Below are 17,524 nucleotides of genomic sequence, written 5' to 3' on the forward strand. Positions count from 1 at the left end.
CACAAATCAGATTAGAGCATTTCAGGGTTGTTGTGTCTTTTCAATTGGGGTCTGATGGCAAATCCCTGGTTTCTATCCATTACTGGAAAAACAGAAAATGATTCAGTAGTGTCACATCCAAAGTGTCACGTCCAGAGTGTCACGTCCAGAGTGTCACGTCCAGAGTGTCACGTCCAGAGTGTCACACCTAAAGCGTCAAATCCAGTGTCACAACCAGAGTGTCACTCTCAGTGTCACATCCAGAGTGTCACACCTGGAGCGTCAAATCCAGTGTCACATCCAGAGCGTCACATCCAGAGTGTCACATCCAAAGTGTCACATCCAAAGTGTCACACCTGGAGTGATATCCAGAGTATCACATACAGAGTGTCACATCCAGAATGTCACATCCAGTGTACCACATCTGGACACATCCAACTGCAAAGACAAACTTCACCTCAAGACTCACAAATGAAAATATGGAGTGGAGTATGTCGTCCTTGACAAAACCCTGGTGTGTGAAAGAGAGAACAAGAGAGGGAAGGAGAAAGGTGGAGGGAGGGAGAGAGGAAGAGATAAACAATGAGCAAGTGGGGAAAAGAGGTGGGGAGATTGAGAGAGAAAGACAGGGCAGGAGAGGGAGGGAGTGAGGGAGAGAGGGAGGGGAAAGAGAGAGAAGGGGAGGGAAAGAGAGGGAGAAAGATATATAGGTGGCTGGGGGAAGAGAGAGAAAGACAGACAGAGAGGGAGATAGGGAGAGACGGAGAGAGAGAGGGAGGAAGAGAGGGAGGATGGCAGGGAGAGAGTGAAAGAAGATGAAGGGGAGAGACAGAGACAACAGAAAAAGGAGATGGGAAAAGGGAGGGGGAAAGAGAGGGAGAGAAAGAAGAAGAGGGAGAAAGAGTGAGAGGGAGGGAGTGAGAGAGGGTGGGAGGGAATGAAGGAGAGAGGGAGGGAGTGAGGGAGAGAAGGAGGGTGTGATAGTGGCATGGAAAGAGAATGAGAGAGAGAGAGAGAGAGAGACAGAGGGGAGTGGGAGGGTGGGAGGGAATGCTGTAGCTGGCAGTCTCCACATATGGTTACGGGGAGGAGCTTTCATTTTGCACCATTCCTGATCTCTAACATCTCTGTCCAGCACCTGCTCATCAGTACGGATAGAAACCTTCTCTCACTGAGACCGGAATTACTGCAGAAAACACCCGGTCGGGTTTCTCAGATGATGGAAACTGTCCAAAGTACACACTTAAATTAAGCAACTGTTTTCTACGACTTAATCTGCATAGGAGACTCTGGTGAGATTTCTAGTCTGTGATTAACCTGCGGATCTGCATTAAGTTTCATTATTGCTGAAAATTGGAATCAGCTCCCAAGTTCCGTTAACCAGGGCTTCATTGGAGTTGTTGAGGGAGCAGATACTTCAGACTGCAGTTTGAAGAAGCAGGTACCCTTTACTGGAGTTTATATGAATGGCTTCTCCCTGCTGGAGTCTGTGGGGAGTAGTTTCTCTCCGATGGAGTCTTTGGGGAGTAGGTAATTTCTGTTGGAGTCGGTGGGATTAGGTACTCAATACTGGAGTCTGTGGGAAGTAGCTATTCTCTGTTGGAGCCTGTGGGGAATAGCTATTCTCTGCTGGAGTCTGTGGGGAGTAATTATTCTCTGCTGGAATCTGTGGGAACAGGCACTCTCTGCTGGAGTCTGTGGGAACAGGCATTCTCTGCTGGAGTATGTGGGAACAGGTACTCTCTGCTGGAGTATGTGGGAACAGGTACTCTCTGCTGGGGTATGTGAGGAGTAGGTACTCTCTGCTGGAGTATGTGGGAACAGGTGCTCTCTGTTGAGGTAGGTGAGGAGTAGGTACTCTCTGCTGGAGTCTGTGGGAACAGGTATTCTCTGTCTCATTGTTGTGGATAGATGTCAAACATGAGTTTAAAAACACAGGTTTATTCAAAGATACTGTTGTTTTTAACTCTGCCTAACCCTGGATTATACTTTTTGTCAACGGTCCAATTGATGCACAGGGAGCTGGACGTTTCAGATCCCAGCCAGATTAGAGGAGTAAACACTGTATCATATTCCCTCATCCACACCTAAATACCCCTCACTCACATTCAATGCCTGTGTCCCCCCTGCAGTCAGCGGGCTAAAGCTCCTGGTCAAGTATATAATCAGTTCACTGCTATTGTTATGTTGGCTCTGTATTTTATATGAGTTTGGTTAGAGAGACTATATTTGAGTGAACATTTAGCAGCTTTCCCTGCTCCTCTCACATCATTTACAGCTTGTGCCCTTACTTGAGGCGTTGGCTTATTCTATGTTATGGTTTGTGGAGCTTTAAAACTGTCCAATAAATTCTGACTATGTGTAGGAACTTTCTTTACAAATCCCAGTTTAGCATTTGAGAAGTTCTGGTTTATTAATCATCTGTCATTCAACTGATATTCCCCCAAATTCTTGTGGCTGTACCAATTATTGATATGTTATCATCCCAATTTGGGCTGGGAGCTGAGCTAACTCTCACAGACACTTCTAACCATCTGGTTTTTAAGTACAGCCTCACACTCCCCTGGGAATCTTAGAATGATAAGCACTGGAATAAGCCATTCGTGCCTTGGCAGAGCTACTCTCTTAATCCCTCTTTTTCCCCATAGTCCTGCAAATGTTTTCCCTTCAGATATTTTTCCAACTTCCTTTTGAGTGATAGTACTGAATCTGCTCCTACCACCCTTTTAGACAAAGCATTTGAGATCACGATAACTTACAATAAAGAGAAGTCCCCATATTGCCTCTGGTCCTTTTTGACAATCACCTTAAATCAATGTCCTCTAGTTTTTAACCGTTCTGCCACTGAGAAAACTTTCTCCTTATTTATTCTGTCAAACCCCTTCATAATTTTGAACAGTCCTATCAAATTGCCCCTTAATCATGTATGCTGTAGGGTGAGCAACCATAGATTTCTCCTGTTTTTCCATATAATTGAAGTCATTCATCTTGGTCCCATTCTAATAAATCCTCTCCGTAATGACTCTAAAGTCTTGACATCCTTCCTAAAGAATCGTGTCCAGAACTGAAACCAATAATCCAGCTGAGGCCTAACAAGTGATTTATTAAGGTTTAGTAAAACTTCATAGCTTTTGTACGGTGCACCTCTACTAATGCAGCTCAGGATCCCAATGCTTTTTTAAACAGCTTTCTCAGATTGTCTTGCCACCTTCAAGGATTTGTATATATGTGTCCCCAGGGTCTCTCTGTTCCTTAATATTGTAGCATTTAATTTACATTGCCTCTCCTCATTCTTCTTGTCACAAAGTATTGTTTTACACTTCTTTACAATAAATTGCATCTGCCATATGTCTGCCCATTTCACCAGCCTGTCTATATCCTCCTGAACTCTGTTACAATTTTCCTTACTGTTTACTACGTTTCCAAGGATAATGCCACCTGTCAATTTGAAATTAGGCCCTCTAAGCCCAAGTTCACATCATTAATATGCATCAGAAAGAATGGCAATCCTAATATTGACCCCTGGGGGACACCAGACTTTACCACAATTCTGTTTTCTTAGCCAATTTTGTACCAATGTCCCTTTAATCTCAAGGGCTTTAATTTTGCTAACCAGTTTATTTTGTGACACTTTATCAAACAGCTCTTAAAAGTATATATACACATGCCTCATGGACATGCTAATTTTCTCAATGAGAATGTAGAGCTGCAGAAAGGAATTAGAGCACCTTCAATTAGTGGCAAGGATAGATCCTGAATAATTCAAGTGATTAAATGCATCCTGACCTGTCCCGTTCATGTCTTACCTCCTTGGCTTTCATTGACTGTTCCTTGGCTAATATGCCCTTGAAGTTCTTGTCCTGAGAAATCCATCAGGGGCACATCACTTACATTACTCTGCACTCTACAGGACCAGACTGACACTGAGGGTAGGAGAAACAGACTGCACTGAAGAATTCCAAAAGGGAATTCAGTTTCTCATTAATTAAAAGTTAAAGGGATTATAGTTAACCTCAGTGCAGAGGGTAGAGAGAAAGAAAACCATCAGCAAAGGCTCTAACTCCTGATCACTTTCCAGAGCCTCAAACAAAAAGTGTGTGCTTTGTGTGAATGTGATTGTGAATGAAATGGAATGTAGACAAGAGGGGGGTATGGGAGGTTGGGTGAGAGGCATTAATTGAGAGAGATGATGTATGAAAGCAACAAGGGACACTGATGTGGCAATAATGCATGACAATGAGTTGTGATGCCAGAGAGGGATTTCGAGATGTAATCTATTTGGCAAGTATTTTTTACTGTTTTTCTTATTTTTTTTTTCTTCCCTCTCAAAAGTGCTGACGCTTAATGGTTGGTCCTGTGGAACCTAGGAATCACTGGGCAGTGATCAGGAGCAAGAATCCTGGCTGATTGCCCTCCTCTCCCTCTAACTCAGGGGTCACTGGCCAGTGATCAGGAGCAGGAACTCTAGCTGATTTCCCTGCTTTCTCTCTAACTCAGGGGTCACTGGCCAGTGATCAGGAGCAGGAACTCTAGCTGATTTCCCCGCTTTCTCTCTAACTCAGGGGTCACTGGCCAGTGATCAGGAGCAGGAGCTCTAGTTGATTTCCCCTCTCTCGAACTCACGGTCGCTGCACAGTGATGAGGAGCAGGAACTCTGGCTAATTTTCCCCTCTCTCTAACCCACTGGGCAGTGATTAGGAGCTGAAACACTGGCTGGTTTCTCTTTCCCTGTGCCTCTCTTGCTGCTCCACGGGAGAGCAAAAAAGCCTTTAATACTTTGGAAAACAGCTTGTGCTTCTGCTTTTTTTATTGGAGGTGCTTATCTCTTTAAAATCCAAGGCACAGCAGGGAAAAGAATCAGTGAGGTCCATGAGTCCCATAATGGAGTTTCAATGCTTGCGGATTCTGAACTCTGACTTCCCCTATTGGTACCAACAGTGACATTATTGCTCCCAGTGGTGGAGATCACAAAACCTGAACTGTCTGCTCAGTACTAACCCCATCTGAAGGGCTTCTCTCATCTTCTGTATTACCACTTCACTGAATCACTTTTCATAGGCCTATTTCTTTGAATTTTCAAAACAGAGCAAGCAAAAGCTAAAGAAATCAATGGATTATTATTCAATGCAATTACCACACACTGTTAGCACATAAGCAAATAGAAAGAAATTAACTGTCATGTTGGGACACAAGTAATGAGTTATCTTATCTGATGATCCTCTGTTTCAATCCAGTTTTTTGGTGTCCGTTTTCATGCAATAAGTGATTAGGATTTGGAATGCCCTGTCTAATAGATTCAATAGTAGCTTTCTAAGGGAGAATTAGATAAATACTTGAAAGAGAAAATGTTGCAGAGATATGGGGAAAGAACAGGGAGTGGAACTAACTGGATTGCTCTTTGAAAGAGCTGGTACAGACTCGATGGGATAATGGCCTCCTTCTGTGCTACACTATTCTATGATTCTACGATTCATTACATCAGTCATTGCCTTTGGAAATTCATCCTGATCAAACACAGATAAAGGGAAGGAAACGTCTCCTGTGGTGGGATGCTGGGTTTGAATTTGGATCTTTGAGTGTACATGGCAGATCCCAACTGCCCCAGTTTGGGACCATGTACACCAAATTGACAATTATGCTCAAACTATACTCTCACAACCTAAACTACCTTTGACAATCTCACCTCACAGGCAATCTATCTAGTGTCAAACAATTAACCCTGAGTGAAGGAAGTCATCTGTCCTGGGTCAAACAAGTGACTCTGGGGGATCGTTCAGCAATGAGAACCCCAAGGGAAAGGTCCCAGGGTAAATGGAGTATTGGTGATTAGAAATGTGCAGCCTTTACCACCTGCACATTTGGAAATGGGCCTGATGGACTTCACTGACCTCACCAGGTCAGCCAAGGTGGGAGATGAACTGATTGTTCAGTCGATAGATCACTGCTTGTTGAATGGGGAGAGGCAGCACTCCAACACTTGGTAGTTATGCTCTGCATTCTCTGGATGACCTTCATATCAGACACTAGTTCATGTTCTGTCTATTTGTTTGCGTGGATGCTGAAAGCTGTAGATGCTTTGACTGGTATTCAGAAATGGCATGCCTTGGACAAAGGTCCTCTTTCTGATTCCACCCTCTGATCTTTTGATAAGTTGTTGCCTTCAGACCACTGGAGGCCATGTGAGACCCCAATGTGCATTACCCCAATGTGCATAATCCAATGTGTGTAGCCCCAATGTGCATTACCCTAACATGACTCAAGCCCTTTGCTTTTTTTTCCAGATTGTCTTGAAGTGTGACTATTTGGTCACTTCACCATGTTCAATGGGACAGTGAATAGAACCCATGAGGTTGACAGCTCTCAGTACAATTATCTTGCCCTCGTGTTTGGTGTCCTGCTAATAGTAGCCATCATCCTAGGCAATGTCCTGGTGTGCCTCAGCGTGTTTATTGAGAGATCCTTGAAGACAGCGACAAACTACTTCATAGTCAGCCTGGCTATAGCAGATTTGCTTCTTGCTGTCCTTGTCCTGCCGCTCTATGTTTATACTGAGGTAGGGATTTCTCATACTCAACAATTAAATAATCCACGCGGGCTCGTCAGGGCAGTGTCGTAGGCCTGACCCTTTTCAGTTGCTTCATCAATGGTTTTCCCTCCACCATAAGGTCAGAGGTAGGGATGTTGCACAGTGTTCAGTTCCATTTGTAACTCCTCAGATACTGAAGCAGTTTGACCCCACATGCAGCAAGACCTAGACAATATTCAGGCTTGGGCTGATAACTGGCTAGTAATATTCATGCTACACAAGTTCCATGCAAAGACCATCTGCAACAAGAGAGAATTTAATCACCTCCTTTTGAGCAGCCATGTATATGCCATGACTACTAGAGCTGGTGAGAGGTCAGCTACTCTCTGCTAAATGGCAGGTATACTTAAATGTTTCAACCTTCAATAAACATACATCTATGCAATGTCCTTGGGTGTTCTCTCTACCAGTCGCTGTAGCTTTGATTACGTCTATTGTGGGTATGGTACAGTAAAGCTTCCTCAACACTGATTCAAGCAAACACTCCCATGGCAGGTGCAGCATGGGTTTGATACAGAGTAAAATTCCCTCTGCACTGTCCCATCAAACACTTGCAGGGCGGGTACAGCACGGGTTGGATATAGACTAAAGCTCCCTCTACACTGCCCAGCAACTGGCTTAGTAACCAATGATTGATGCATTTAAATACTGAAAAGTTTTCAGAACAGAAAATGTCCATCTGGTCAAAGATGTTTCATAGATCATTTTAACCTAACCAGATTCTTAATGGATCTTTCAATTCCTGCCCCATCTCTCCATGTTCCTCAATCCCAAGTACCACCGCACCCTTCAACCCCATTCACCCACCTTCTCTCCAATATCCCCTTCCAACCTATTCACATTCTCCCCATATTCTCCGATTCTCCCTGACAACCATATCCCTCATTGCCTTCTATCTCCAGCAACAATTTTGATTGTCTCCTGGCCTTTTGACCTGTTAACTGTACTTTCTTCAGAAACTGACCATTGATCAAGGGTCTTGCACAAGGGCCCTCCATGTTATGTGCAGGGCATGGCTGGACACTGAGGAACCTCCAACTTTCAGGTGCATGGAATGCAATCTAGAAGGGTCTTGGCCAGTGGTTGATGTTTAAACTGCTGAGATCCCACCAACCTGGAGCGTTCCTAATGTCCACCAGCCACCTCGGCTGTAATGGCCTTACCCACCTTCCCACTCCAGAAGGTGCCATGAAGAAGCATCCTTTCCAACCTTGTTTTAAGAACCAGGCTTATGGAATGTCAGCTCATGGCTGCAGCTTTCTGATTTAAGTAGCCATATCTCTATTTTGGACATCACTTGTCATGTTATCTCAATCACTTCTTGTGTTAGTGTGAAGTCTCACTGGCTGTATTTGTGTTACTGGTGTTGTCGCAAACTCAATGCATCTGCTTTTCTCCAGTTTCAGGGTGGGATTTGGACTCTGAACATCTTCCTGTGTGATGTATTAATGACAATGGATGTGATGCTTTGCACAGCCTCCATTTTCAACCTCTGTGCAATCAGTGTGGACAGGTTCGTATCAGCATTCACATCTCCCATCAGTCTCACTTCACAGAAGCTGTCTCCAGTAAGTTCCAGGTTGAGGCGGCTGCTGAGCCTATTGATAAGTGTGAAGGTTTTGTCCCCTATTCTGTCAGCATCCCCTTAAATTTCAATGTTTCTTTAAACAGCAATTGGTACTGACATTAAGATAAATTGGTGAATAGTTTCCTGGACTGTTCTATCTCCTTTTCTATATACAGGAATAACATTAGAGCCCAACGATCCATTCCAAAAAGCTCTAGTTCTCTGAGATTCTCTAAATAAGTTTTCAGACAAAGATTGAGAAGGATTTAAGTAAGACAAAGATGAAAGCAATAAAATGGAAGAAAGCTGAGTTTTAGGGAATGAGAATGGAACTTTTGAAAGTAAGCTGGGAAAATCATACTGACAAACATCCAAATAGAATGGTAGTGGGAAACATCAAAACAGCCCAGGAGATAGAGTCCACCCAAATGTATGAACAAACTAACTAGTAATGAATGAATAAAGAGATTAGAGCAAAATTGAAACTCAAGAAAAAGACAAACATTAAGTACATCGAGTGACAAAAAGGGTATATGAAATGGTTAGGAAAGAAGTTAAAAAAAAAAGCAAACAGGAAGGCAAAGAAACTACAAAATTAAATGACAAAAGATAGAAGTAAAGTATTCTACAGACTCATAAACAACAAAAGAAAAATCAGAATAAACATTCTGGCCACTAAGGGGTGCATACAATAAACTCACAGGCAATGACAGTGAAAGACAGAAAAATATTTACTTTGCCCCCATATTTACCAGGGAAATTAACAAAGTGGCCATTAGATATCAAAAGAATATGAAGACATTTAAAATAGAAAGGGGGGAAGAGGGGTGATCGATAAACTAATCAAACTTAGAAATGAAAAAAACCCTTGTCTGGATGGAATGCATCATTGGACTCTAATGTTATTCCTATATATAGAAAGGGAGATGGAACAGTCCAGGAAACTATACACCAATTATCTTAATGTCAGTAGTAGGAAAGACAATGGAATTCTTGATCAAAGATGTAATAGAAAAAACATCTAGAATCTGATAATATAATAAAGAGTAGTCAACATGGATTCTAAAAGTAAAAGTTATACTTGACCAAATTTATTGAATTGTTTGAAGAAGTAACAAATGATAAGGGTAATATAGTAGAGGTAATATATTTGGATTTACAAAAATCTTTCAATAGTATACCATAGTAGATATATGACAAAGGTCAGAACACGTGGAGTCTGTGGACAAGCAGCAGAATGGAAAGCAAGCAGAGCACAAAACAGATTAGGGTTTAAAGATAGTTATTCAGGTTGGCAGAAGATGGGAAGTGGTATTCTACAAGGATCATTGCTGGGACTACTGTTCTTCACCACCTACATAAACAATTTGGACACAGGAATCAGAATTACAATTTCAAAACTTGTGGATGACACACAAAATTGGGGTAGTTAATACAGAGGAGGTTAACAACACAATATGGGAAGATATTAATAAACTTGGAGAGTGGGTGTATAATTGGCAATTGAATTTCAGTAAAGAGAAGTGCGAGATGGAACAATTTTGTTGGAAGAACAAGGAGGGCACATAGTCCTTGAAAAATAAGTGTCGAAATGGGATAGAGGAACCCTGAGATCCGGGGTTAAAAGCAGAAAATGCTGGAATACGCATCCGTAGTATTTTGTTTTTACCTGAGATCTGGGGGTTCAGATACACAAATTGCCAAAATCAGCCATTAAAAATGAACAAACACTGGTGCTTATTCCTAGAAGGATAGAATTGAAAAGCAGAGAGATTATGTTAAACTTGTATAGAACCTTGGTTGACCACACTAGGGAGTGCTGTGAGCAATTGAGAACATAAAAAATAGGAGCAGGAATAGACCATCTGGTCCATCAAGCCTGCTCCGCTGTTCAATACGATCACAGCTGATCCTTGACCTCAACTCCACTTTCCATCCACTCCCCATATCCCTTGATTCCCTGAGAGACCAAACATCTATCTTAGCCTTGAATATATCCAATAATGAAGCATCCACAGCCCTCTGGGGTCAAGAATTCCAAAGATTCACAACCCTTTGAGTGAGGAAATTTCTCCTCAACTCAGTCCTAAAAGATTGTCTCTTATCCTTAAACCGTGGCCCCATATTCTAGGTTCCCCAGCCAGGGGAAACAACCCCTCAATGTCGACCCTATCAAGCCCTTCAGAATCGTGTATGTTTCAACAAAGTCACCACTCATCCTTCTGAACTCCAGAGCGTATAGTACCAATTTACTCAGCTTCTCATCACAGGGACCAATTAGTGAACCTTAATTATAATGCCTCCAGACAAGCTAGCTCAGGTGGCTAGACAGCTAGCTTATTGATCAGATTAATGCAAACAGCACAGGGTTTGATTCCTGTTTTAGCTGAGTAGGACTTGGGATCGGCCTCCTCACCTTACACATAGCAAGAAAAACTCATTACACTTTGCGGTGGTTCAGTGAATGATCACCAGATAACGCAAGATCTCTTTGTAGCTGCTTTGTGTCCTCCTCACAGCTTACATTTCCTTTGTATCGTCAGCAAACCTAGATCTTTGTCAATTTGTCCAAGTCATTAATATAGGTTGTAAACTGATCAGCCCCTATTCTGGTCTCCGTATCATAAAAAGGATGTAAAAGGTGCAAAAAATATTCAATAGAATTATACCAGAACTGAGAGGCTGCATCAAGTAAAATTGAACAGGTTAGAGTGCCTTTCTCTAGAAAATGAAGACTGATTATTTATTGCCGTAATTGTAAGTTAAATCATTTCTTACTGTTATGGAGATCACGTGACTGTATAGACTAATCAGCCCTAAGCGTGAGGAATCTTAGGGATAGAGCTTTTTAGCCTTGGTCTTGGAATAAGCATGTAGCCTCATCAGGAGTCTGTAAATAAAGCTTACTGCTTCTTACAAGAAACTTGTCCTGCACTTCCAAGTTTATTATAATTGGCGACGAGGATAAATAGTGTCGATGCAGCACCTCGCCTTGCGACTGTATTTTGATTTTAAGAGAAGAAAAGAAGTATACTCACCAGCAATGCCTCTCTTCGGCAGAATTGACCCGTACGACTCATCTGTCGAAGACTGGAGTCAATACATTGAGTGATTAGATTTCTACTTTGTAGCTAATGAAATAACTGCGGAGGAGAAACAGAATTCTCCTAAATGTCTGCGGGAGCAAAACCTATAGTATAATCCGTAGCTCGTTAGCTCCAAATGCGCCAAACTCCAGATCCTTCACCAAGCTAGTCGACCTCGTGAAAGGGCATTTTCAGCCTAGACCCTTAGGGATCATGCAAAGATTCGAGTTTAATTCTTGAGTAAGGGCCCCCAGTGAGTTGATCGCAATGCACATCACAAAGTTAAAACAGTTAACAGAGCACTGTGACTTCGGTGATGCTTTAAACAACTTGTTGCGAGATTTAGTTTGCGGCATAAACGACGACCGATGATGCTGTTCAGCGCCGTTTGCTTGCAGAAGTTGAGATAGACCCGAAGCATGCCATGGAGATAGTGCAAGCAATGGAGAGTGCTGAAAGGGATTTGCAGGCTTTGCAGAGTGTGCAATATGGCATTGTTTTGCTGCTGGGGGTGATGCAAAGATCAGGGAGGCTATTGCGAAGCAGGACAGGGTCTCTAATGCTAGAAAAACAAAAAGAAATGATGGAAGCAGCTCACCAGTAACTCAGAAGTTGAAGTGTCACCATTGTGGGGGAAATCATGCACCCGAAGTCTATGGATTCAAAGAGGCAGAATGCCACTACTGCCACAAAAAGGGCATGTTGTTAAACAGTGCAGAACTCGATCCAGGCAGCCAGACAGCATGTCAAGTTAAATGAAGTACACAGCATAGATGAGTCAGAAGTTACTGAGGTTGATGTTTATTCCCTACACAATCTGAAGGCCAGGAAAACTGAACCAATCATTGTTACACTACAAGTAAATGGAAAGCCTCTGCTCATGGAGGTTTACACAGGAGCATCATTCACAGTGGTGGGAGAAAACATCTTTAAATACCTCAGAGAAGGTACCCAGCCATTAAGTTTGGAGAAAATCACTGCTTAGTTAAAAACATATACAGGAGAAGCAAAGCAAGTGAAAGGCATCACCTCTGTACCTGTATCATATAGACAACAGACGGCTCTGCTGCCAATAATTGCTGTAACAGGAGAAGGACCTAGCCTTCTGGGCTGTGATTGGTTGAAGGAAATCAAAGTAAATTGGTTAGGAATTTTTCGGGCCAGGACAGGAAGAAATCCTGGGTTGACAAGGAAATATGATGGTGTCTTTTGAAATGAGATAGAAGAACCAAAGAACCTTTACAGGATGCAAAGATCCCTCAGGTCAGAGTTGGTTCCACGGGAAAATCATGAAAGGCAGTGAAACGAGTACAGTGCCACTCTGGACCAACTGAAGAAACAGTTGGATGAAAAAAGCCCAACAATGTTCAATGTTCCGAGAGGAAACCAAAAGACACAAACAAGAGACAGAAGAACTGAAGAATCACTTGATAGAGACTAAAGAGGCATTAGAAGGAAAAGTCATGGAACTTTCCAAAATGCAAATGGGTACTTCAACCCTTGAACTGAACCCAAGTTAAGATTACACCAGAGAGAAATTTGGTCGACTGTGAAATTAAAATGAAAGGTGAGACAAAACCTGTGGCAAACACAAAAATACAAGTCAAAATCAAAGCTGAAAAGCCAGTAGAATAAGTGTCCAGAACCCTTCAGAATTGTTAATGAAGCACTGACTTCATACAAGATTGAATCCAGTATTCCCTAATTTAGAGGGTGAGGTGGAGAGAAACCAGGGCAGTCGGAAAGTAAATCATGATGTTCACACTAAAGGTCAAGAGTTTACTCTGGGAGAGATTTTGTATGAAATTTTGCAACTGGACCGGGATGGGTCCCTGGTACAATTGTCTCCGAAACAGGGCCTTTACCTTATCAGGTAGAAGTGGAAAACAGGATTGTTAGGAAACATGTGGATCATCTCAGAAGTTGGGAAACTCTCCAACAACCAGTTAATCCACCTGAAATTGGAGTCAAAACTTCGGCCCCTGAGGTGCTAGATCAACAAAGAATAGACATACTCGATGTCTCTGTTGAAGTAAATAATTATGAATTGCCATAGTCTAGGGATGTCCCTGAAGCTGCAGTTCCTATGCAAGGTGATCCAATGGAAAAACCTCCAGCTGTAGATTTACATCGTCCACCCGTGTCTGAAAACCTCCTCAAAGACTAAATTTATAATGGCATGAACTATATATAATTGCGTATAATGTGCATTGATGTTTTTTGTAAATAAGAAAGTAAAACAAAATTAAAGGGGGAGGAATGTAGTAATTGTAAGTTAAACCATTTTTTACTGTTAAGGGGATCACGTGAGTGTATAGACCAAATAGCCCTAAGCGCGGGGAATCTTAGGGGTAGAGCTTTTTAACCTTGGTCTTGGGACAAGCATGTAGCTTCATCTGTGCTTCTGTCTGATGTATATTGGAAAGCAGCCAAACCAAGAGAGCTGGTTGAGAGAAATGGCTTGAAATGATGGCCTAGAAGTCTCTGGGAGCTGCTCCGGAGCAGGTAATATCACTGGAAATGTGGCATTAACTCCGTCTACATGCACGTCAGAACCACTAGACAGAGACAGGGCCCATCAAACACCAGATCTTGTCTTTGAGTGTGTGATGGTGTGTCCAGTGTACAAAATACCAATGGGTCAAAGACCACACCTGGGCCTAGAGTCAAAGGTCATTGGTCGCAGCAGAATGTAAACTGGCCAATTTGAACTGTTGGAACTTACTTCGATTCCTCTGACAAACTTGCTGATCTACTTTTGCTCAATGCCTCTGTCTCTTGTGCAGGTACATTGCTGTGATTGTACCCCTGAAGTACAACAGAAACCATTTCAGTGGACGCCAGCTAGTTCTCATCACAGCCACCTGGCTTCTGTCTCTTGGGGTGGCCTCCCCAGTTATCTTTGGGCTCAACAATGTTCCTAACCGAGATGTGACAGATTGTAAACTGGAGAACGGCACTTTTGTGGTTTACTCCTCCATCTGCTCCTTCTTCGTCCCATGTCCGATTATGCTGCTCCTGTACTATGGAATGTTCCGGGGCCTCAAACGCTGGGGGGAGAGCCGGATAACAACACTCTCAGCCCAGGAACACCAGCTCTCCTTCAAGCTCAGGCCCAGCAAGGGCGAGAGGCAAGTGGTTAAATACTTGGTGCCAAACCTAAGCCCCACTGCAGCTAAGAACATTCCTAAAAGTGATTTAATAATGACGCAGCTCGATAGCACATCAGACCTGGAAGCACCAGAAGGAGCAAAGGTGGGAACCCCAAAGGAGAATGGATTCATGTCCCGTCAGGGCCTGGGGAAAGGGGCCATCGGGAGAAGCCGCAGAGTCAATGGACGTGAGAGGAAAGCAATGAAAGTCCTACCGATTGTAGTAGGTGGGTGATCATGCTGCAACACAGCTCCATGGGATGGGCAGGTCACAGAGAGGGTGGCGGTGGAGAGGGAACGGGGGAGAGAGTGAGGGGTGGGGTTTGGGGGGGGTGGTGCAGAGTGAGGGGATGGGCGGAGAGGGGGTGGGGTGAGAGCGAAGGGGGTGGGGCAAGAGGGGATGTAAGAGAGTGAGGGGTGGGGAGAGGGCAAGTGGGTGGGGTGGGGTGGGGCAAGGCGGGTGGGGAGAAAGCCAAGGGTGCTGGGGCAAGAATGAGGGAGGTGTGGAGAGAGCAGGAGGACAGATAATGATGGGGTTGGGGGAAGAGGGTGAGGAGGTAGAGGAGAGTAAAGGGACAGAGTGTGACAAGATTGGTGGAGTGAGGGAGGGGGAAGAGAATTGGGGGAGCTGGAGAGAGTGGAGGGCTTGGGGGGGAGACAGTGAAGGAGGGTGGGGGAGAGAGTGAAGGAGGGTAGGGGAAAGAGTGAAGGAGGGTGGGGGGAAAGAGTGAAGGAGGGTGGGGGGAAAGAGTGAAGGAGGGTGGGGGGAAAGAGTGAGGGGGTGCACAGAGGGTATGAGAGGTTGTGGAGAGAGTGAGGGGGTGCAGAAAGGGTGTGAGGGATGTGTGGAGAGAATGAGGGGGCTGGGGTGAGAGTGAGGGGGCTGGATTGAGAGGGGGTGGGGAGAGTGTAAGGGGTGTGGGGAGGGAGAGAGTAAGGTGATCTGGGTCATGAATGAGGGCCAGTGGGGAGAGTGAGGGGTGCTGGGGCATGACTGAGGAGGTCTGGTTGAGAGTGAGGGCAAGTGGGGAATGATAGAGGTGGTTGTGGAAGCAATTGAGGAAGGGGGGTTGAGTTAGACTGGACAGGCAGGAGGGAGAGTGAAGGAAGCAGGGTGAAAGGGAGGGAGAATGACAGTGAAGAGAGTGATGGGGGAGAAAGAGACTGGAGATGGAGTGGTGGCAGGGGATGGAGCGTTTGGGGATCATAAACACTGAGCTTCCATTCCCTGGGAATTGGGGATGAGTCAATTTAGAGAGAATCATCATTTGATTTAAGTGCCTGTATTTTTCTCCTCAGGATTGTTCCTCGCTTGCTGGACTCCATTCTTTGTCGTTCATATCATGAAGGTTTTGTGCGAGGCCTGCACCATTGGCTCCATGCTGATCAGTGTGGTCACATGGCTGGGATATGTAAACAGTGCCGTCAATCCCATCATCTACACAGCCTTCAACACTGAATTCAGGAAGGTCTTTCAGAAGCTGCTACGCTGTCAGACATGTGCAGGGCCTTGACAAATCTGCACCGTGTATCCATGCCTAGAATAGTCAAGAAGAAATGTCTTTTGAAGATCTGGGAGGTTGGCAGCCCCACATACCCGACGAGGATTTGTTGTCTCCTCCACTCCTCCCTCCGAAGGAGCCATCTCACATTTCTTCACATGTATTCCACCTCTCAGGACAGTTCCGTTCTGGCTGAACTCTTTTAAACTGACTTTTAAAATCCCCCCTTTGCTATTTGAGTCAGTGAATCAGTTGACTAAAGTGGAGCATGCGGCAGGAGAGGGAGCTGCCTTGGCAAGGGAGGAGGTCAGAAGACCTCAGAACTTTGATGCAACTACATTGGCTAGTTGTGGGTTTACTTACACACTGAGGGGCACTCTGGGCAGAGATTGTCCTCTGGAGAGAACTATATACCTACATACCGGGCAGGTGCCAGGCACCTCCTACTATCCAGTGGGTAAAGAGATGGCAATTGCCTGGCACAGGGGAAGAAGATTCACATTGGCAGTAAGATCGAGTGGTTCCTTTGATGGAACAATTCATCTAGTGCCACTCGCCCGCTTTTTCCCCAGTAGCAGCAAAATTTTCCTTTTCAGATAATGATCCAATTCTCTTTTGAAAGCCTCAACTGATCCTGCCTCCACCACACTCTCAGGCAGTGCATTCTAGATCCTAACTATTCATTGTGTGAAAAAGATTTTCCTCATGTCGCCATTGCTTCATTTGCCAGTTACCTTAAATATGTGCTCTCTGGTTCTTGATCTTTCCATCAATGGAAACTGTTTTTCTCTATCTACCCTGTCCAGACCCCTCATGATTTTGAATGCCTCTACCAAACCTCCATTCAACATTCTCTTCTCCAAGGAAAACAATCCCCCATCCCTGGAACCATTCTCGTGAATCTTCTCTGAACCCTCTCTCATGCCCAGAACTGGAACAAAACTCCAGTTGAAGCTGAACCAGTGATGTGACCAGTGCCAAAATGGTGCCTTTTAATTTATGCTGAACGCTGCTATTGATATAACCCAACAGCCTGTTAGCTATAATCCGAGTCATCAGGTTAGTTGAGATAATTGAGCTTGTCAAATTAATTGAGCTTTCTGCACTAGTTGAACCCTTTACTATCGCCACCTCAACAGGAAAGGGAATAAAATTTAAAGAGTGGGCATGCCAACACCAACGTCTCATAAATCAAGACAGACATTCTTAAAAATTAGGAGATTTTGTGTAAAAACTTGAATAGCTGTTATTTTTCCTAACATAAACCAATGTAGATTGACAAATGGTTTATAAGCTTTGCCAAAGAGGACAACTTGCACTTTTACAATGTCTTTCATGACCACAGGACTTTACAGCCAATGAAGTACTTTTGAAGTATTGTAATGTAGAAAATGCAACAGTCAATTTGCACATTGCAAGCTCCCACAAACAGCAACACGACAATGACAAGCAATGGTGATTGTGGGTTACATATTAGCCAGGACACCAGGGATAACTCCACTGCTATTCTTTGAAATAGTATCACAGGATCCTGTATGTGCGCTTGAGAGGGCAAACATGCCCTGGTTTAACATCTCATTAAAAATACAGCACCTCTGGCAATGCTGCACTTCATTGGAGTGACTTAACTTTCATTCCCAAATCCTGGAGGG

At 43.9% G+C, this 17,524-nt stretch overlaps 1 protein-coding gene across 1 annotated transcript; it reads left to right on the forward strand.

Moving 5' to 3' along the window:
• Nucleotides 1-6,295: 6,295 nt before the first annotated feature.
• On the forward strand, nucleotides 6,296-15,917 carry drd4-rs (dopamine receptor D4 related sequence). Its single transcript, XM_041203123.1, has 4 exons — nucleotides 6,296-6,532; nucleotides 7,966-8,078; nucleotides 14,005-14,597; nucleotides 15,670-15,917. The coding sequence occupies exons 1-4, from the start codon at nucleotides 6,296-6,298 to the stop codon at nucleotides 15,882-15,884; spliced, it is 1,158 nt and encodes a 385-aa protein (XP_041059057.1). The 3' UTR covers nucleotides 15,885-15,917.
• Nucleotides 15,918-17,524: the final 1,607 nt, after the last annotated feature.

This window comes from Carcharodon carcharias, chromosome 13 (assembly GCF_017639515.1).
Source record: "Carcharodon carcharias isolate sCarCar2 chromosome 13, sCarCar2.pri, whole genome shotgun sequence".
Classification (NCBI taxonomy): Eukaryota; Metazoa; Chordata; class Chondrichthyes; order Lamniformes; family Lamnidae; genus Carcharodon; species Carcharodon carcharias.

What these genes read in the sequence shown, in the direction of transcription:
- drd4-rs (XM_041203123.1), top strand. Translation starts at nt 6,296, where the DNA reads ATGTTCAATGGGACAGTGAATAGAACCCATGAGGTTGACAGCTCTCAG. An exon ending in CGCTCTATGTTTATACTGAG is followed by an intron (nt 6,533 to 7,965) that starts GTAGGGATTTCT and finishes GCTTTTCTCCAG; the next exon opens with TTTCAGGGTGGGATTTGGAC. An exon ending in TGTGCAATCAGTGTGGACAG is followed by an intron (nt 8,079 to 14,004) that starts GTTCGTATCAGC and finishes TCTCTTGTGCAG; the next exon opens with GTACATTGCTGTGATTGTAC.